The 21,495-nt window shown below is 44.9% G+C and overlaps 1 protein-coding gene across 4 annotated transcripts in view; it reads right to left on the reverse strand.

Annotated features, from left to right (window-relative positions):
• AFF1 (ALF transcription elongation factor 1) overlaps positions 1-21,495 on the reverse strand; it is a 169,297-nt gene that overhangs the window by 100,212 nt on the left and 47,590 nt on the right. For all 4 annotated transcript variants that reach the window (XM_006115336.5, XM_006115334.5, XM_006115335.5 and 1 more), the window contains 2 exons: positions 14,726-14,846; positions 13,274-14,176 (listed from right to left, as the gene is read on the reverse strand). In XM_006115336.5, coding sequence (XP_006115398.3) covers positions 13,274-14,176; positions 14,726-14,846 — 1,024 coding nt within the window. The remainder of the gene's footprint in view (positions 1-13,273; positions 14,177-14,725; positions 14,847-21,495) is intronic.

The raw sequence follows: 21,495 nt of genomic DNA on the forward strand, positions 1-21,495 counted from the left end.
AGGTTTGTTGTCGGTAGAATCCCTCCCTCAAGTCAGAGAAAAATGTATGATTATTTTGAGGACTCGGATTTAAATTGGGAAGGAGAGTTTGTTTGGGGTTTTTATTAACCAGATGGTTAATTGGATAGAATGCTGGTAAGAAGGGTGTGCATGCATATCACAATATATTCACACCATGTGAAGTATGTACACGAAATACTTTTAAAATAAAAAAAAACAAACACAGTGTTTTTAATCCACCAACTATCTTCTCTCATGACACACAAATTAACAGCATGACCCAACATGATATGCAGTCTCAGTTACATCAAGGGGATCACACACAAAAGTAAACATAGCACCTGGCAATAAAGACTTAAAGAAACTTGGGCCCAAATTCTTCTAACAAAAATTAGACAAACAATTGCCCTATATCTACTCTATATTTGAGACAGTCTCTCAGTGAGTCTGTCTGTCTGTTCAGGAACTCCTCCTAAACAGTAAAAGCTAGGACCACCAAATTTGGTATACAGTTTCCTCTCATGACTTAAAACAAAGTCAGGGGTTGGTTGTGCCAGAAAAATGGAATGTCACTGGAATGGGATTGCTTCTCGGAAAACCATAAGGAAAAGAGATAATCATCAGGCATGTGAAAGGGGCTAGTCGGAGGCACCCCCCCCCTTTGGTACTGCCCCAATCCCAAACCTCCAACCTCCCAGCCTCCATTTAGGGAGGTGAGAGGGGGGCTGAAGCTTGCTCACTCCTGATACGTATGGTAACATTTCTGGCTGTTCCCCTTTGTCAGGGAGCAAGAAGAAAGTGCATAGTTTGCTGCATGCCTCACTCTGACTGGGGAGTGAAGGGGTCTGATGAACTTGGACCTGCCCCAGCCAGGGGTATACACCTTTCCCCCACCTCTCCCTGCTAGAGCTGCAGCAGCCATGGAGAAGTATTTCTCACATGGTCCCAAGCTGCTGCGGTAGGAGAGGGCTGGGGTAGTCCTCTCCCCTCTGGGCAGTCTGCATACTGAACCCCTCAACTCCAGCCCCACCCCAGAGCAATGATTTAAATCAGGGGTGGGAAACCTAAGCCCCTCCCTCCCCCCAGCATTAGGAAGCCCACATTGGCACTCCAGCCCCACGCCCTCCTCTCCTTGCAGCTTCCCTGCAGCTCTGAAGCACAAGTGCATGCTCCCCATTGTGGCTATGTCTAGACTACATTGTAGTCACCCAATTGAATGACCCATGTTACAAAGCAGACATTTTCAACTGCCCTTTCTGGTTTGGTTAAAAAAAAAAAAAAGAGCAAGCATCAGTTACATATTTAAAAATAAATAACCCTGATTTATAATTTCCATTGAATATGTTTACCATTCCTATTTCCATTACTTTAATTAACATGGTGTAAGATGCCACAAGCTGGAGAATGAATCCTGCAGGAACTTTTCAGAAAGCAAAAGTAAATTGACACAAGTTAGTGCTGCACAAGACATAAGGTTTTCTTCCTCTCTTCCTGCCCTGGTGGTAGGACAGGAAGATAAGAAGGCTTTAGACTTCTTAACTAGCACTATTTCAAAAACCTGATCTATATACAAATGGGTAAATATTTTTACCAGAAGAAAAAGTAGTCTCATTATGAAATATCAACTTTTCGTGTAACAAATATACAGCTTCTTTGTCAAAAGTAATCTGATAGCAGTCTTTCAAATACTGAGTGCACCATGGATGTTCTGGGGTGTAAATTATGATAACTAGATTATAAACTTACAAAAAAGGACCCTTGCCTTTCACATAAAGGTCCAGAATGAGAAAGCTTGGAGGTCATTCTTCCATGTATTTCCCATGAACAGGCACAAACTCTCACATTCTCATAAATAGACAGTTGGGGCCACTCTCACCTTTTCTTCTAAGCTAGAGGTCTGTTTTTACTTTTGAAACTGGCAACAATATGCACGGAGTTGCAGGGTATTGTTTTGAGCTCATTAACATGCATATCAGCAGCTACCTCTTGCTGCTCTCAAGTATTTGCTTTGAAGCTGTCATGTTGGAATGCTTGGCTGTTGTCATCTGTTTCTGGCCTTGCTCAGGCTTTCCTGCTGGTTTCTGTATTTTTTCCGCTTCGTGTTTGTCATATTTCACATTAGCAATAATTGCATGAGCAATGTGAGGTTCTTTTAGTTAGATATTATAGGTCAAGTCTACACTGGCAAGTTACTGTGCAGTAAATCAGCCCCTGGTGCTGGTGTTCACACTGGCAAGGCACTGAGGGTATGTCTACACTACCCCGCTAGTTCGAACTAATGTATGCATACCGAACGTGCAAATGAAGTCCGGGATTTGAATTTCCCGGGCTTTATTTGCATAAGCCGGCCGGCGCCATTTTGAAATGCCGGCTTGTTCGAACCCCGTGCCGCGCGGCTACACGTGGCACGGGCTAGATAGTTCGAACTAGCAAGCCATTCCGAACTATCTGTGGAATGAGGTGTACAGATAGTTCGGAATGGCTTGCTAGTTCGAACTATCTAGCCCGTGCTGCGTGTAGCCGCGCGGCACGGGGTTCGAACAAGCCGGCATTTCAAAATGGCGCCGGCCGGCTTATGCAAATAAAGCCCGGGAAATTCAAATCCCGGGCTTCATTTGCACGTTCGGTATGCATACATTACCCCGCTAGTTCGAACTAGCGGGGTAGTGTAGACATACCCTTAGTGTGCACTGATTCCACAGTTGCTAGACTTCAGGTAAATTACCTCATGAAAAATGTAGAGAGTGCACTGCTCTGAAAGCTGCTGCAAGTGCCACAAGTGTGCTCACACTACTGGGCTGGCAGTTGAAAGTGTGGACACCCAACAGCCTTTCCACTGTTGCACTCTGCGTATGGTGTTGTAACCGCCAGCACTTTATATCTGCCAGTGTAGACATAGCCATAATATACTTCTGCTTCAAGCCATGCTGTATAAAAATAACTAATCAAAACTGTTCTTATATTTCATCGCATTGTTTTCTTACTTGAGTAATCACCGAGGACATCTTTACACGTACCACTTTTCTACACTGAAAAGATCTCTCTGAACTTCACTAAAATAAGCTTTTTATTTCTGTTTGATAAATATGCCTCACACCATTCAGTTTCACTTCATACAGACATGAATAGTAACCAAACCTGAAGATGTCTGACATCCTTCAGTGTTTGGAGAGTTTCCCATCTCCCATACAAACTGTTCATGGGATTTTTGGGTTGTTATTAGTAACTGCACTCAATTTACTATAGCTAATCCTACTGCAGTTTGACAAAGAAAAAAATCATCCCAATGGCTAGTACATTATGCACATTTGTTTTTCAAAATTTGATAATGCAATTTAAACTAAAATACTGAATTAATAGTAAAGGGTGAACATATTTTTCATATTTAGTGTAAATGCCCAAAACAACACATTTATTTCAGCTTGTAACTGCTCATCTTAGGTCAGAGGGAGATTTGTACAGAAAACTATAAGTTAATTGACAAAACCATTTTATTGAGTTACTACACTTCAGAACAATTGCTTTTTTTATTGTTATTGTCAGTTTGAAAAAAAAAGAGTGGTATAAGTTCTCTCAGCTACTTCTAAATGGCCCAGTGCACACATTTAATGTGGGGGGTATACATTTAAGTTGAGCTTCTATTACGGTGTCTTTGAAAAGTTAAAAAATTAAATGCCACCATGTTGGGCTGCTATAGTGTTTTTTCAGCCACCGAGATGTTAAATTTAATTATATGATGGTCACTATTTCCAAGCTGTCCAGCTATAGTCACTTATTGGATCAGATTCTGTGCTCCATTTAGGACTAGGACTAAGCAATTAGTCGAGTCACTACTCTACTACTCACTCCCCCCTATCTCTGTATGAGAGGCAGAAAAGGATGGGGAGAGCAAGAGCCGGTGCTGGGGGGAGCTGGCTTAAAAGCTGGTCCCGTCCCGTCCCCCCGGCACTGCTCAGTACCAGCTTGCGCCAGGTCCTGAACCTACCCCTGCGGCAACTCCTACTACATTTAAACTGCAGAGGTGCACTGGGGGGGTAGCTCCAGGACCCACCTCCCCTTATCTACTAATCGTGTCATCAATATAAATTGTATCAACTACACAATTAGTCAGTTACCTGCTTCTTAACATCCTTACTTATGATTAATCAAGAATTACTTCTTCTCTTGAGGGTTTCAGAACCAGCTGCTCCAAGAAGCAGTCATTTAAGATGTCAAGAAACTTCATCTCTGCATCCCATCCTGAGGTGTCATGTACCAGCCAATAAGGGGATAACTCAAATCACCCATTATTATTGAGGTTTTTAAAATTTTTACATCCTCTCTAATCTCCCTTAGCATTTCACGGTCACTATTACTATCCTGGTCATGTGGCTGATAATATATCCCTACTGCTATATTCTTATTATTAGAGCATGGGATTACTATCCATAAAGAGCTTCAGAGGAGTAGCCGAGTTAGTCTCTAATGGAAAAACTTAAAAAAACAATGAACAGTTTAACAGCACCTTAAAGACTAACAAAACATGTAGATGGTAGCATAAGCTTTCCTGGGTACAACCCACTTCTTCTAAAGAATCTATGGAACAGTTTGGTTCATTTATGAATTTTACTTCCTTTGATTTTACATTTTCTTTCACATATAATGCCACTCTCCCACCAGCACAATCTGTTTTGTCTTTCTGATATATTTTGTATCCTGGAATGACTGTGTCCCATTGCTTCAGAGAGGTAGCCAAGTTAGTCTGTAACTGGAAAAACTTAAACAACGAATAGTCTAGTAGCACCTTAAAGGTTAACAAAACATGTAGATGGTATCACAGACTTTTGTGGGCACAAGCCACTTCTTTGTGTCTCATTGATTATTCTCATTCCACCAAGTTTCTATAATGCCTATTATAACAATATCCTCATTCAATATCAGGCATTCTAAGTTCATCCATCTTATTATTTAGACCAGCGTTTCCCAAACTATGGGCCACAGCCCGATACCAGGAAAAAGATACCGGGCCCCAGTGTGGTTGCTGGCTCCTGAGGTGTTCCAGGCTCCCAGAGTGCCCGTGTGGCACTGGGTCCACCAAGCCCTTGGCCAGCCTGGGCATAACCTGCAGCCCGATGTTCCGGCTCCCGGCAGAGGCGTAGCTAGGGGAAATTGGGGGAGGAGGAGGAGAGGAGAGCTGGCCACCGGAAGCAGCACTGGACAGGGGAATTGAGGCGGGTTTTGGAGATTTGGGGGGGTGGGGGGAAAGCCGGCAGAAGCAGAGCTGGCCGAGGGCCAGGGAGCTGGCCAGGAGATCGGGAGGACGAGTAGGGGAGAAGAGGCTGCCGGAAGCAGGGTTTGCCTGGGGCATCGGAGCTGGCTGGGAGAGATTGGGGGGCCGGATGTAAGGCTGCCGGGGGGTGCAAGGTCAGGGGTAGGGAGCTGGCCGGGGAAGATGGGGGCAGGGGGAGAGAAGTGGCTGCCAGAAGCAGGGCTGGACACGGACAGCGGGGCTGGCCAAGGGAGATTGGGAGGAGAAGCTGGGGGGAGAGGGGAGAGAAGCGGGACTGACCCAGCCAAATGTAGATCTCGGGGCGCTGCTCCCCTTTCCTCCCCCAGAAAGCACAAGTGAGTCTGGCCTGGGGATTCTATTGTGCCATCCCCCTGCCCCCCAACACACACACCCCTCGAGTAGTTGCAAACGGTCTGGCTGGTAGACACACTCATGCAACCTAAGCACATTTAGCAGCCAGGCAGTTTAAAACTACAAACTGATACATCTAGTAATAATAAAACATACCTAATGAGAAAATACTGGACATGTTATATGTCTGGTATTTTCTCAGTTTGTTTTTTATGTGTTTATATTTTTGGGCTGCAAAAAACAGTACTGAAAAAAAAGGGTTCCAACTAAAGTAAAAAGTTTGGGAAACCCTGGTCTAACCAGCTTTCTGTCTGTCTTACAGCCCATTTATCCAATCCATATTCCTTAACTTGATGGCAAGAATATTGTGGGTGACCATATCAAAAGCTTTGCTAAAGCTGGCACCGGGGGCTTTGGGAGGACCAGAAAACTTATCTGAATATTCATCATTTGATTAATGAATATGCAAACATGTAAATGAACCCCGACCAGGGTTGTTCTATCTATTACCCAAGATCCACAAACCTGGAAATCCCGGACGCCCCATCATCTCGGGCATTGGCACTCTCACTGAAGGACTGTCTGGCTACGTGGACTCTCTGCTCAGACCCTACGCCACCAGCACTCCCAGTTACCTTCGTGACACTACGGATTTCCTGAGAAAACTACAATGCATAGGTGATCTTCCAGAAAACACCATCCTAGCCACCATTGCTATAGAGGCTCTCTACACAAACATCCCACATGCAAATGGAGTACAAGCTGTCAGGAACAGTATTCCTGATGATGCCACAGCACAACTGGTGGCTGAACTCTGTGAATTTATCCTCACACACAACTATTTCAGATTTGGTGACAACATATACCTCCAGACCAGTGGCACTGCTATGGGCACCCGCATGGCCCCACAATACGCCAACATTTTTATGGCTGACCTGGAACAACGCTTCCTCAGTTCTCGTCCACTTACACCCCTTCTCTACCTACGCTACATCGATGACATCTTCATCATCTGGACCCATGGGAAGGAGGCTCTAGAAGAATTTCACCATGATTTCAACAGCTTCCACCCCACCATCAACCTAAGCATGGACCAATCTACACGGGAGGTCCATTTCCTGGACACCACGATACAAATAAGTGACGGTCATATCAATACCACCCTATACCGAAAACCTACCGACCGCTATACTTACCTGCATGCCTCCAGTTTCCATCCCGGACACACCACACGATCCATTGTTTACAGCCAAGCACTGAGGTACAACCGCATATGCTCCAACCCCTCAGACAGAGACCTACACCTACAAGATCTTCAACAAGCATTCTGTAAACTGCGATACCCACACGAGGAAGTGAGGAGACAGATTGACAGAGCCAGACGTGTACCCAGAAGCCTCCTGCTACGGGACAAGCCCAAGAAAGAAACCACCAGAACACCACTGGCCATCACCTACAGTCCCCAGCTAAAACCTCTCCAACGCATCATTAGTGATCTACAACCCATCCTGGACAATGATCCCTCGCTTTCACAGGCCTTGGGAGGTAGGCCGGTCCTTGCCCACAGACAACCTGCCAACCTGAAGCATATTCTCACCAGCAACTACACACCACACCATAATAACTCGAACTCAGGAACCAATCCCTGCAACAAACCTCGGTGCCAACTCTGCCCACATATATACACCAGCAACACCATCACAGGACCTAACCAGATCAGCCATACTGTCACTGGTACGTTCTCCTGCACATCTACTAACGTAATATATGCCATCATGTGCCAACAATGCCCCACTGCTATATACATCGGCCAAACTGGACAGTCCCTACGTAAAAGAATCAATGGACACAAATCTGATATTAGGAATGGCAACATACAAAAAGCTGTAGGGGAACACTTCAATCTTCCTGGACACACATTGCAGATCTAAAAGTAGCCATCCTGCAGCAAAAAAAACTTCAGGACCAGACTTCAAAGAGAAACTGCTGAGCTACAGTTCATCTTTAAGTTTGACACAATCAACTCTGGATTAAACAAAGACTGTGAATGGCTTGCTAACTACAAAAGCTGCTTCTGCTCTCTTGGAATTCACACCTCCAGATTAGCTGCTAGAAGTGGGCCTCATCCTCCTTGATTGGATCCACCTCGTCATCTCCAGCCTGATCCTGGCCTGCATATTTATGCATGCATCTGACGAAGTGGGTCTTTGCCCACGAAAGCTTATGCTCCTACACTTCAGTTAAGTCTATAAGGTGCCACAGGACTCCTCGTCACTTATGTAAATGTATGTTACCAGTCCTCCAAAAGTTTGTGAATGGATTTACTGGTCCCTGTGTCAGAAAGTTTGGGAACCCCTGATTTAGACTTCTAGCATTTGTATATAAGCACCTTAAAAACTAATCACTATTTAGCTGTCTGCGCATTCTTGGTGTGACTGAATGGGACTCTTTCATTCGACTGTTTCTCATCTGATATTACCCATATTATATCATTTTCCATCCTCTCCTCTTTACTAGGACATGGAGAATTTCTGTTAAACAGAGCCTCCCCTAATGGATGTCTCTGTCCATTCATGTGCTCCTCCGCACCTGTCAGCTTTCTCCAAGCCTTTAGTTTAAAAATTACTCTATGACCTTTTCAATTTTAAGTGCCAGCAATCTGGTTCCTTTTTGGTTTAGGTGGAGTCCATTCTTCCTGTATAAAATCCTCCCTTCCAAAAGGTTTTCCCAGTTACAGATAAATCTAAACACCTCCTCCCTACACCACTGTCTCATCTATGCATTTTGAGACTCTGCAGTTCTGCCTATTTAACTGGCCTTGCACGTGGAACTGGAAGCATTTTAGAGAACACTACCATCGAGGTCCTGGATTTCAATCTCTTTACTATACTAGCAGCCCTGTGTGTATGCATTAAAGTACAGCCTTTAATTCTATGATTGCATACTGTTTTTTTCACAGCACCACACTACCTCATTCACTGCATAAGATGGACCTGCCATGGGAATGCATCAAGGTTGTGTGGTAAAGGAGGCTACCGGGTTATAGGACCCCACCTTCATTTTTTGCAAAAATTGGAAGATGTGTAGTGAATGAGGCAGGAGACTGAAGGAAGAAAAAGGATGGTTAAAGTAAGGGTGTAAAATGGAACCACTGAATATGTGAGGATTGAGTTTTGAATAGGAAATCACTGGAAAGTTTGCTGAAGTGAAAATAGCTAATGATTAATGTTGTTACTGAAGTAATGTCAGTGTGAGTAATCCCAGCAGAGGCCATTTTGTTCATGTTGTGCCTGCTGCTAGCACAGGATTATATGGAAAAATAAGCAACATTTATGTTTTGGAACCATGACAGAAGATGACACTCCAATAAGACCCCATTACAGCAAACATAGAGAGAACCCTCTTACAATCAGAAATCTCAGCTTGGAAAAAAAACAAAACAAGACCCTAGAGAGCAAATGTTTTCCCAGACACTTTCCCCTTACACAGTCATTAAAGATTTAGTCTCTCTCACAACCATCCTTCACTACTGCCTGGGCCTGCAATAGCATCAATCCCATTTAAAGCATTGCAGTTGTTACTTTGGAAATTATGGTGATAGTGGTCCATGTTAGGCGCTGGCTTTCTTGCAGGAATAATTATGATCTTAACAGAAAATGTGAAATATCTGTAGGTGGCAAATACATTTCACTTTCATTTATGGTCTATTTTTACAGTTTTCTCACAGTATAGTAAGCCTCTTTGAAAAAGGTAAATTGCAAGGGGAGAATCGGGGGGGAGGAGATGAAGAGCTATGCAGTTTGTGTATGGAAGTGAAAAAATGAACAGTTATCCACTGTGGATTAATGCAGTCTACAGTGAAGCTGCTTGTCTATTCAATCTCCAGGCTAAATTTGTCAGTGTTGCCATGAGCAGAAGCTGTCATCAATGAATTTGCAGTTGCAGGTGACATACAGGCCTTGGAAATTCAATTAGCTATTTCATAGAAAAACCCTCTTAAATAATACCAAGAGACAATAGGAAAAACTGGATTTGGATTATGCATAATTGGGGCTGAACAAATAAAAAAATCAGAATGTGCCAAATATAGGTAGCAGACAGGAGCAGAGCAGGAATAAATCAAATTCCATCAGGTCACATTCAATCAGTACTTCAGGGTTGTGTGAAACAGCAGAAGCAGAGACCCAGAAGCTCCTAAATTTTAATTTCATTTTTCCTTCTCTGCCTCAATAAAAATGAGGAAATTCATGGTAGCTCTCCTGACAAGAAAAATTAACCCCCGTTTCCTGTCAAAACTTTTAGCCTGATGCCACAGCACTTCAGGGAGAAGTTTTGTTTTAAAAAAACCCCACACTAATTTCAATCATTAAAGATTCTACTTAGATAGCTTCTAAAGAATGAATCTCTCTGTTTCCAGTGCTCAGAGACTCTATGCCTAAGTAGTAAAAGCATTTTTACTACAATAATTTGTAATGAGTAGGTTAGAACAATAAGACTTCTTCATGATCTAAAAATTATACTTCTTTTACTAGACTGAACAGAACCATTATATCAAATGCACATATCTATCAAAGCATTTCACAGTGATTACAAACTAAATACAACTGTGAAATCTGATAATCATTCAGCATATTCAGAAATAAAGTGTTTGAGATCAGATCATGAAATATATCTTGAAGCATAATTGGAGATGAGGTTCTTTATCAGGGCAGAGTGATTTAAATCGTTGATATAAATCATGATTTAAATAACAGACAAAATCATTGATTTAAATCAAATTTCACACTGATACGTTTCAAATATTTCTTAAAAGCAATGGTGCAAATGTGATCACTAAAACTTGTATTTACTACTAAGTATAGCATTTTACAACATTTAAAAGGGTATAATTTGTGTAATATTTAAGATAAATTAATAAAATCAAGTTAGGAACTAGTACATCATACTCATTACACGTGTGTCAAGCTGCAGATGCAGCAGCAGTACATTAGGAATGACAAGAACTAATTGCAGACAAACACAATAGCAGCACATTTTATTAAACTAAAGCTTAAATATTACATAACTGTTTCACACTTGCAATTAAAGCAGTCTCTTGAGTTGCCAGCTGATAGTTGTCCTTAAACTTTTTTTTTTAATATTCAAATTTTATTAACTAACAGACAAGTAGTCACAACACTAAATGTGCAGTGTCATTAAAACTTCTACAATTAACTCTCATCTTCCCCACTCCCATGCTCATTTTGATTTATAGACTGAAACAGAAATGAGAAATGTCCTGCTTTTTCAACTCACAGTCAATTTCTCAGTTTTGAGCGAATTACCAAATAATGAAAACATTCTCTCCGCGCTTACAGAGGACGCTACTGCTGTGAAAAGCTGGCTTAGCAACTGAACAACTGTTTCAAGGGACCTGGTCAATGATTTCTACCAATTCAGGAGAGTGACTTTGTTTAAAACATCATCAGTAAACATGTACTGATTAAATGGTTTCGCTCCTTCCTGAAATAACTGAGGCAGCAGCATCATTTTCAGAAGATCTGTGTCTACCTTTATACCAGGGGTTAAAGTGCTTGCAAGTGAAGGAGATAGCGTTAGTGTTTGCTCCATTTGCTTCTTTATTGCTCAGAGCTTAACATTCTGAGGAGGTATTTCTTTCGTGAATGTCTCCTGAAGTGCCTTCCAAATTTCAGTAGCATCAGCAAGGCAGCAGCAATGTTTCTGAAGTTTGTATAAGGCAGTGGTCACCAACCAGTAGATCAGGATCTACTGGTAGATCTTGGAACCGCTGACAGGTGACCCTGACTAGTTTGGTAAGAGACTCAAGTGCCAGGACTCCAGCTGCCCCTCCCCCCACTGCTGTGCATTTCCAGCCCTTTACTTTGAAGCTGCCCCTCCCCCGGGGGATCCTCCTGCTTGCTGTGCAGTGGAGAACAGGGTGCTGATGTCAGGGAGCCCCCTCCTACTCTGTAACCTTTCTCTACAGAGCAGACAGGGGGCACAACATGATGGAGTTTGCAAGGGCAGCCTGTGAGGCTAGGCAAACTAGGCAGTTGCCTTGGGAGCCCCGTGATTACATCACGGCCATTGACGGCCGTGCAGGCAGGGGCGTCGATCGCACCTTCTGCCTGGGGCACCAGCTGCTGCAGTCAGCCTCAGGCCGCTTCTGGGAGTTTTCTGGGGAGTTGTGCAGGGCCAGGGCAGGGGTGAGCCTGACTTAGCCCCACTGCACCACCACCCAGGAGCCACCTTGAGGTAAGCAGTGCCCAGCTGGAGCCCACTTCTCAAACTCCTACCCCAGTCACGAACTCCCTCCTGTACCCCAAGCCCCTGACCCAGCCCCGAGCACCCCTGCATCCAAACACCATCCCAGACCTGCACCTAGAACTCCCCTTTCTACATCCCAACTGCCTGCCTCAAGAGCCCCTCAGGGCTCCTCTCACACTCCAGATCCCTTAATCCAAGACCAGAGCATGACCCCAACTCTCTGCCCCAGCCTGGTGAAAGTGAGGGAGGAAAAGCAAGAGAGGCAGGATGCAGTAAGCAGGGGTGGGAAGGAAGTAGGGCAAGGGTATTTATATTTGAGGTAGATCTTGGATTACACTGAAATTCAAAAAGTGATCTCATGCTTTAAAAGGTTAGAGACCCTTATGTCACTCAGGGATGTGCCTTAAGATCAACATAAATTTTCTTGCTAAGAGGGGTAATTAAGCGCTGGTGCGGACTGCATCATATCACTAGGAGAGTTTCTCACCTTGACATAGCTACATAAGAACATCAGAACATAAGAACAGCCGTACTGGGTCAGACCAAAGGTCCATCTAGCGCAGTATCCTGTCTGCTGACAGTGGCCAGCACCAGGTGCCCCAGAGAGGGTGGACCAAAGACAGTGATCAAGCAATTTGTCTCCTGCCATCCCTCTCCAGCCTATGACAAACAGAGACCAAGGCACCATTTTATCCCCTGGCTAATAGCCTTTTATGGACCTAACCTCCATGAAATTATCTAGCTTCTCTTTAAACTCTATTATACTCCTAGCCTTCACAGCCTCCTCTGGCAAGGAGTTCCTCAGGTTGACTACACGCTGTGTGAAGAAGAACTTTCGCTTATTAGTTTTAAACCTGCTACCCATTAATTGCATTTGGTGTCCTCTAGTTCTTCTATTTAGGGAACTAATAAATAACTTTTCTTTATCGGCCCTCTCCACACCACTCATGATTTTATATACCTCTTATCATATCCCCTCTCAGTCTCCTCTTTTCTAAACTGAAAAGTCCCAGTCGCTTTAACCTCTCCTCATATGGGACCCGTTCCAAACCCCTAATCATTTTAGTTGCTACTGCTGCTAACGGGGAGCTAGAGGAATTAAGCTGATCAGAGAGCTCTCTCTAGTCAATTTAGAGAAGCTACACTAGGTAGCTTAGGGTGGTGCAGCTGCAATATACCTAAGAAGTATTTCAAAACAATGTGCTGTCTTTTCCCCATCCAATCACAGAGTTCTCTCAAACCTCTGATCTCACACCACATGATGAAGTGCAGACAATAAATTCTTCCAGCAGCCCCTTTCCCTAAAGGTTCTACTCCCCTACATGTTCAGTTTACGTTATTCTCTTGGCAGCTACTGCTCAGAAAAAGAACAGCAATTTCACTCACCTCAATGGGCGCAGATGGTATTTTCAATCTGGATAGTTTGGCCTTAGCATTTGCCTTTAAATCTGCTATTTTCCCATACGGCTGCCCAGGGTAGTCCTCTGGAAGTGACTTGAGCTCCGGTGACTCATTTGGTGCCTGATCTTGGCCATCCATTGGTCTTACATATGCAGTAGGTTTCTGCTGCATTGCACTGTTTTTTGATGGCAAGGCTGGAGGAAATGTTTGAGAAGATGGTTGGGTGGCAATGACCAGATTAATGGCTGAAGTGTCCCGGGATTCTTTATCGTGCAATCCTGCCATTAAGTCCTGAGGAGATTCCATTCGGTTGTAAGTCTGCCTGTGAGTTTTGTCACTGTTCTGTGACCTGGAATGGACATGCTGACTGGAATGTAGAGGTGATAGGGGTGCCACTGGAGAAGTCAAAGAGGATAGTAAGGGAGAAAGCTCTGAAAGGGTTGCTTGCAGTTCATCGGTACTATCTTTATCAACGCAGCTATCATTTTTCTTGTGGCAATCACCATGATGGCTTTCCTGACCACCACCTCTCTGTTCAGAGCCTTGGCTGTGAGCACTGGACAAAGTGTGGGTTTTGGTGTACAAACTTGCAGCTGGTTCAATTCTTGATTGTGTCTTTGGATAATGGATGGAGTTACTAGCAGAAGGAGGAGCCAAAGAGCCCATGAGATGGTGGCGGTTGTTTTGCTGGAATGAGGTTGGTAATATACTGCTGGTCTTTTCAGGAAAGAATGGGCGATCAGGTTTTCCCTGGAGAATTTGAGGAACAATGCTCTTGGGTATCCCTATGAGATTCTGATGCAACTTGGTGCTGATTAGCTCTTTTACCTCTTCATAACTACCCAGCATGTTCTGAATTCGACTGGACAATGCATCTCCTTTGTTAGTCTGAAACAGGAAAAAGAGGAGAAAATAAAAGAATTAAAAAGATAACCAAAATTTGATTCAAGAAAAGGCATATCAGTAAGTGGTTTACTTTCAGTAGATACTGCTTTATCGCAATTTTGGGCTACAATTATGCATGCTTCACTCTCCCTTGGGTAGCATTTACTCATGCATGAAGTTTCTGTCTATGAAAGAAACTGCTTGCACAAGTGTTGAACTATATGAGAAAAGGGTGCAATTGGGACTTCTGCAGTTCCCCAAATCACCAGTTCATCTCCCTGTTTCAAGTGGGACCTAGAAATGGATGGACAGTACTTGTGAGTCACAAGTGCTCATCAGCTTGTTCATAGAGACCATGAGGTTTCAATTTGGCCATCCCCACTACACCATTAGCAAAGTTTCCCAATTTAACATTTAATAACATGTAAAGCTAAACAACTGGGGTTGCAATGAACATTGATGAGGTTCTATTGAACATGTAGAGTTGTTCCAGTGCACATGAAGGTCATACCTCCTTCCCCCGATCTCTGCAACATGATACAATATCAATACCTTGTAAGGTTCTGCAAAGAGGGGGGCATTTTCTAGGAATGGCTCCCTCTCCTGAAGAGCCTCCTGATTCCGCCTTTCTCTCTCTCTGATCCGGAGCAAATTTCTATCCTCATTGTACAAACTTTTGGAAAGAAAAGGAAAAAAGATTAGTTAGCATTTTACTTCAACCTAGAGTTGTGTTTGGGTTTGCGCTGCGTGAAAGTCATTTCTTCAGCGATACCACAACATCCAACAAGCCAGCTGAGTTTAAAACCAGAAAATATATTAGATAATTGAATTGATATATCAACCACAAAAGGCAGTCATAACACAGTGTGGCAAGGGCTCACACAAGGCAGTCATAACACAGTGTGGCAAGGGCTCACACAAAAGATGTCTCAGTGTGCAGACTAAACTAAATTGTTTTATTCCTGACATTGAGCACCAAGATAGAAATTCTCAGCTAGAGGAGAAATCAGAAAGATTTCTATATATAGGACTATCTTTCAAATTCAGAGGCAGCAGAGAACTTCCATTTTGCCCCCGTCCATAGCAATATTTCGCCAATCCTAATTTGTTAAAAGCCTGACCATCCATATTATAAACCCCTAGTTGCAAGGCAGGGGTCTCCAACTCAATTTACCACAGGGCCAGTTCCAGTCCTCAAATCCTCCTAGTGGGATAGCAGATACCTGCTCTGGCACAACTCAGGGTGAAGGGGCCTCCGTACATCCAACTCCACACACCTGTTGGCTCTGGATGGTTTAAAAAAAATCCCTAGGGGCCTGGTGCCACCACCAGTACTACAGCATGGCTAGAACAACTTCTGGCTGCTAGTTTTGTGCCACTGCCAGTACATCCCCGTGGCCCACAGCAGAGCAACCGGGCTGGCTCAGAAGATGGCAACAGAGCAGAGGCTCCTACGTCACTCGACTTCCCCACAGCTCCTGCCATTGTAGTGCGTGTATGTAGGGGGGGTACCCCTGCGGCCAACCCACACCAGGCCAACTAATAATCCCCCAGGCAGCACCCCTTGGGGGAGAGAGCTTGAGGAAAGAGGTGCAATGTGGGGGGGGGGGGGGAGAGAGACAGGACAGAGGGAGGGAAGAGGTTGGGAAATGACTGAACTTGGCGAAAGGGTGAAGACACCCCTCCCCAGGGCCGCAGGAACTGTGCTCCTATCTCACACCACTATTACTGTTCCCAAGTATTTCCTCACTATTTCCATAAGAGGAAGTTACTCACCTTGTACAGTAATGATGGTTCTTCGAGACTGTAATGGACAGGAGTGCTGACCAGCACACAGTGACTAAGGGATTAAGCTCAGGTAGCTAGCAAAGGTGTTGGCCAGAGGACTGGGAGAACCAATCGAGATAGAGGGATGGAATTTGAATCGTATAAGATTACTTGCCTGTTCTCTTTGTGGGAGAGATAAAAAAGAAAAAAGTTACTCACTCTGTGCAGTAACAGTTGTTCTTCAAGATGTGTGTCCTCTTGGGTGCTCCACTGTTGGTGTTGGGCTTGTCCCGGCATCACAGATCAGAGACTTTCATGCAGCGATCAGGAGGACTGAGCATGCGCAAGCAGAGAGTGGCGTTCCCACTTTCCCCTCTGTTTCTTCTTTGAGGCCCTTGTGCGCTGCTATTATTGCCCAAAGAAGTGGGGAGGGGAGTGGATAGTGGAGCACTCACAGGGGGACACATCTCGAAGAACAATTGTTACTGAACAGGGTGAGTAACTTCTCTTTCTTTTTCGAGTGATGTCCCCTTTGGTGCTTCACTGTGTAGTAGTAGCCATTTACATGGATGGTGCGCTTTGATTAATTGCTACAGATTGTGGAGAGAACTGCGGTGGCTACTGTGACATCTGTTGTGGAGAGTGGTGGAATGGCGTAGTGCTATATGAAAGTATGGTTGGATGACCATGTCGCTGCTCTGCATATTTCCTGGAGCGACACCCCCTTGAGGAAAGCAGCTGATGTCGCCATCGCTCTGGCAGAATGGGCCTTTGGAGTCACTGATAATGATCTATTCTGGGGCGAGTAGCAGGTAGTAATGCATGATATTATCAGCTTTGATATGCGCTGGGAAGACAGTGGTTTTACCTTTGACATTTCAACCAGGGATACCAGCAATCTCTGGGATACGTGAAAGGAACAAATCCTATCCAGATAGAAGACAGTTGCCCTTCTAATGTCCAAAGTATATTGTATGGATTCTTCCCTGGAGGGGAAGGTAGGTAGGACCATCAGCTCATTGATATGGAATTAAAAACCAACTTCAAGTAAAAAGGATGGATGAGCCGTAGAATAACTTTATACTGTGAATAGTCGTATATGGAAGCGAGGCTGTGAGCGCTACAAGCTCACTAACCAGCCTTGTGGACGTGATTGCCAGCAGGAACAGCATCTTCATGGTAAGGCAGGTAAGTGATGAAGTTGCCATTGGTTCGAAGGGTGGTTTTCTGACTGAGTGAAGGACCAATTTAAGTTCCATGTGGGAGGTAAGGGTATACACAGTGGGTGAAGATTTTGTAGGCCCTTCCAGAATCTTTTAGAGATGGGGTGGGAAAATATGGAGAACCCATCAATGGGGATGGAAGGCTGTAATGGCCATCATGTGCACTCAGAGTGATGAGAGCGATACATATTTTTTTATTTCAGGTGCATAATGTATTCTAGTATCAGGTGGAATGGCACTCTAGAAGGTTGGACTCCCGTGTGTACACTATTGTGCAAACCGTTGCATTTGTACAGGTAAGGTCTTGTGTGTCATTTGTCTCCTGCTATGCAATAGGACATTCTTCACTTGCTGGGAGCACCGTTGCTCCACTTCCAAGAACCGGATAGGTACCAAGCCATCAGGTGTTTGCGATTGGGGATGAAATATTGAGCCCTTGTTCTGGGAGAGAACGAAGCAGGCAGGGAGGTCGTAGAGATAGTTGATAAAGGTCGAGGCCACACTGGGGCTATTAGAATCAGCTGGGCCCCGTCTGACTGTACCTTCCAGAGGACTCTGGGAATGAGGAATAGGAGGAAAGGCATATAGTAGATGGGTCCCCCAAGTGAGGAGCACTGCATCTCCTAAGGAGCCATGTCCTCTGCCCACTCTTGAACAGTATTGGGGGTATTTGCAGTTCCGTCTGGGCATAAAAAGGTCTATCTGCAGTAGGCCCCCAGCACTGGAACAGCTCATGGGTGATCTAATCATGCAGATCCCACTCGTGTTCTGTGAGGAAGTTGTGGCTGAGGGTATCTGCCATAATTTTCTTGCCCCGAGGTAAGCATGCTGCCATGATGGTTATGTTGCGGCGGATACATTAATTCTATAGCCTGATTGCCTCTGTGCATAACGACTGGGGTCTCGCACCCCTTTGGCAACTGATGTAAAACATGGTAAGTCATGTTGTTGGTGAGGATACGCACCGAAGAGCACTGGATGTGTGGAAGTGCTTGCATGCGTTGTGAACTGCTCGAACCTCAAGCAGGTTTACGTGGAGTCTGGCCTCGTCTATGGACCCTTGCATGATTTGCTGTTGGAAGCGTGCACTCCAGCTTATCAGCAAGGCATCCAGAGTAATCTGTTTGGACAGCTGATCTTGAAGGAAAGGCACCCCTTTGCAGAGGTCCTGTGCCTGGGTCCACTGTCGCAGGGAGGTAAGGACCAGTGGAGGATGTGAGATGTGCCTGTGGATGTGGCAGCTAGCTGGCATGCACACAGAAGAAATCCGGTGTTGGAAACATCGAAAGCACAGCCTGGTGCGCAGAACTATGTATGTGGTGGCCGCCATGTGTCCCATAAGCTTGAGGCTAGTTAGGATGGGCATGGTTGGGCTGGTGGTGATAGCGGCGAGGCTTCTTAAGTTGCTTGGGACGATAGGCTTGGGACAATAGGCTCGTGCTGGGACGATCAGCTCGTGTTATGGAATCTATGTGAGCCCCTATGAACACTTGGGATTGCATGGGGCATAGTATGGATTTCTGCTTGTTGATAATGAAGCCTAACAACTGAGGAAAGGCCTTTGTAAACCTGACCATGCCTCTCGTAGCCCATTGTGAGGGGCCCTTGATAAGACAATCATCCAGATAGGGGTATATTGTGATGCCATTAAGTCTGAGATGTGCTGCTGCCACCATGAGAGTCTGGGAGCAGAGGAGAGTCCGAACTCTGTACTGGAAATGGTGTGAAGCTACCATGAATCGTAGGGAACTCCTGTGTGTGGGATATATTGTGACATGAAAATATACATCTTGAAGGTCGAGGGCTGCGAACCAGTCCCCTTTGTCCAGTGCTGGAATTACAGTGGCAAGAGTAATAATTTTGAATTGCTGCTTGTGAAGGTACTTGTTTAATTGCCACAGGTCCAAGATGGGCCTCCAACTCCCGGACCTCTTCTCGATGAGAAAATAATTCAAATAAAAACCTCTCCCTTTGAATTTTTCTGGGACTCATTCTACAGCTTCTATATTGAGGTGTTGAACATCGTAACAGAGCAATGTGTCATGAGGGGGTTCCTGAAGAGGGAGGGAGATGGTGGGTAGGTTGGGGGGATTTCTGTGAAGAGGATAGACTATCCTTGGCTGATGATTTTTGTGGTGATTGCTACCCATTGATTGTAATAGGGGCGCAACCGGTGGTGAAATGTATTTATTTGCCAGGTACTGGAGTGGAAGGGAGGTCGGGCAGACCCTCAACCAAATTCTCAAACGTGCTGCCTAGAGGCCTGAGTCATGTTAGTGACTCTTCTATGTTAGTTTCTCAATCGGAAGCCATTCTGTTCAAAAGGCCAGTACTGTTGTTATCTAGCAAAGGCTGTTCCCCTGTGTGTCTGGTAAAGTGTGTAGCACTTCCTTTGGTAGGGTGGAGTGTACATCCCCAATGTACGCAAGGTAGTGCATGAATCTTTGCTAGAGTGTAAGGCTTTGTTGGTACCCGTAGCAAATAATTTGGTCTTATCAAATGGCAGGTCCTCTACTTTGGCCTGGAGATCCAAACCACAGACATCACAGTAGCTCTTGCAGCCATATCTGCAGCATCAAGGGCCGTTTGTAATGCTGTGCAGGATATAGTATATCCCTCTTTGATGATTGCCTTGAGGATAGGTCTTTTGTTCTCTGCAATATTATGCGTGAGTTTGGCATAACTATCGAAATCATGATTTGCAAGTACTGCCACGTAGTTGGCTATGCGAAGCTGCAGGGTTGAGGGAAGTACATCTTCCTCCCAAAGACTTCTAGGTGTTTGTGGTCTTTGTCCTGTATATGAGCCTTGAGCTGTGGGTTTTATGGACCTCTGGTTTGCAGCATCAGCTGCTAAGGAATTAGGTTTAGGATGTAAGTACAGGAAATCCATGCCCTTTGATGGGACAAAATACTTTCTATTGACTCTTTTGTTGGCGTTGTGGCTTGGGTTTCCATACCTTGTCAGCTGCCTCAAGAATTGCTTCATCTACAGGCAGAGCAATTTTGGATTTTGCAGAGGGCTGCAAGTTCTTTAGAAGCGTGTAGTATTTTTCCTGCACCTCTGATAAGACTACCTCCTGGCTGATAGCCACTCTTAAATAAATCCTGGAATTGTTTTAGGTCATCACTAGGTGATGGATCATTTGGGATAACCACTTCATCAGGAGTGGAGGAGGAGTTATCATTAGGTGGTATGTCTGATTGCTGGACTGTTGGGTCATCCTCAATTTGCCCTTCTTCTAGATCTGTGCCCTCAAATAGGGAATGTGATGGATCTGAACATAGAGGGCAGAGACTGTAGGAGACTGTGAAGCTGTAAGAGAGCAGTGGAGGTATGCCGTGGTGCCTCATAGTGATAGGTGGACCATCAGCTATGGTGACTGTCATAATATTGCTAGTCAAGGTGCCACAGAGGATTTTGATAATGTGGTAACCTGTATGTCCCGTAAGGTGTGTGCGCTCTATGTGGAGAGGAGTGTTGAGAGAGAACCTACTCCTTGTATCCCCTTGGTAGGCACTGATTTGTGATAAGGCGGATGAACATAGCGAGTCCCTTATTGATAATGGGGAATAGGAGCAGTGCCATGCCAAAGGCTCAGCGGGGAGCCCGCTTCTCATCCTCCTGTCTTGATGGTGTTTGTGTTTTGCACGCTGGGGAACAGTTGTGGGATGATGACTTGTGACCCACTGCCTTGTCCGCCAGCGCTTGTCGTGGTGGTATGGGTGCGGTCACAATCCTGGGGAATCTGGGGATAGCATGAGGTACTGGAGGGGCAGCTGGGAGTAGCCCTATCACCTCCCGGTGCCCGTGATATAGATTGTAAAGGGGGTTCACATTGTGCTGCAGATATATGAGTATGCCCATAGCACAGCAGGTGCCATTAATGCCACTGGTACCTCTGTTACATGAGAGCCCTTAGTAGGTGCCCTTTTTGATGACTGGGTAGCTGGTTTCACCACCTGTTTAGAGCGTGCTTTTGAGCGTATCATTGAGAAGGCTTGAGATTTCTCTATGCCCAAGGTGCCCAGTTAATACCCCTTACTGATTCTTAGGGGGAGAGAGAGCCCTTAGTAGGTGCCCTTTTTGATGACTGGGTAGCTGGTTTCACCACCTGTTTAGAGCGTGCTTTTGAGCGTATCATTGAGAAGGCTTGAGATTTCTCTATGCCCAAGGTGCCCAGTTAATACCCCTTACTGATTCTTAGGGGGAGAGAGAGAGTGGGCTGGTGAGGGTCTAGTTTCTGACCATGCTTTCTGAAGGTAAAGGGTTAGAGGGATTAACCTGAGGAGATTTTTCCGCTTGAGCCCTAACTGCCCCCTTTATAGTTAT

This window comes from Pelodiscus sinensis, chromosome 4, assembly GCF_052426305.1.
Source record: "Pelodiscus sinensis isolate ZL-2025 chromosome 4, ASM5242630v1, whole genome shotgun sequence".
In the NCBI taxonomy this organism is placed as follows: Eukaryota; Metazoa; Chordata; order Testudines; family Trionychidae; genus Pelodiscus; species Pelodiscus sinensis.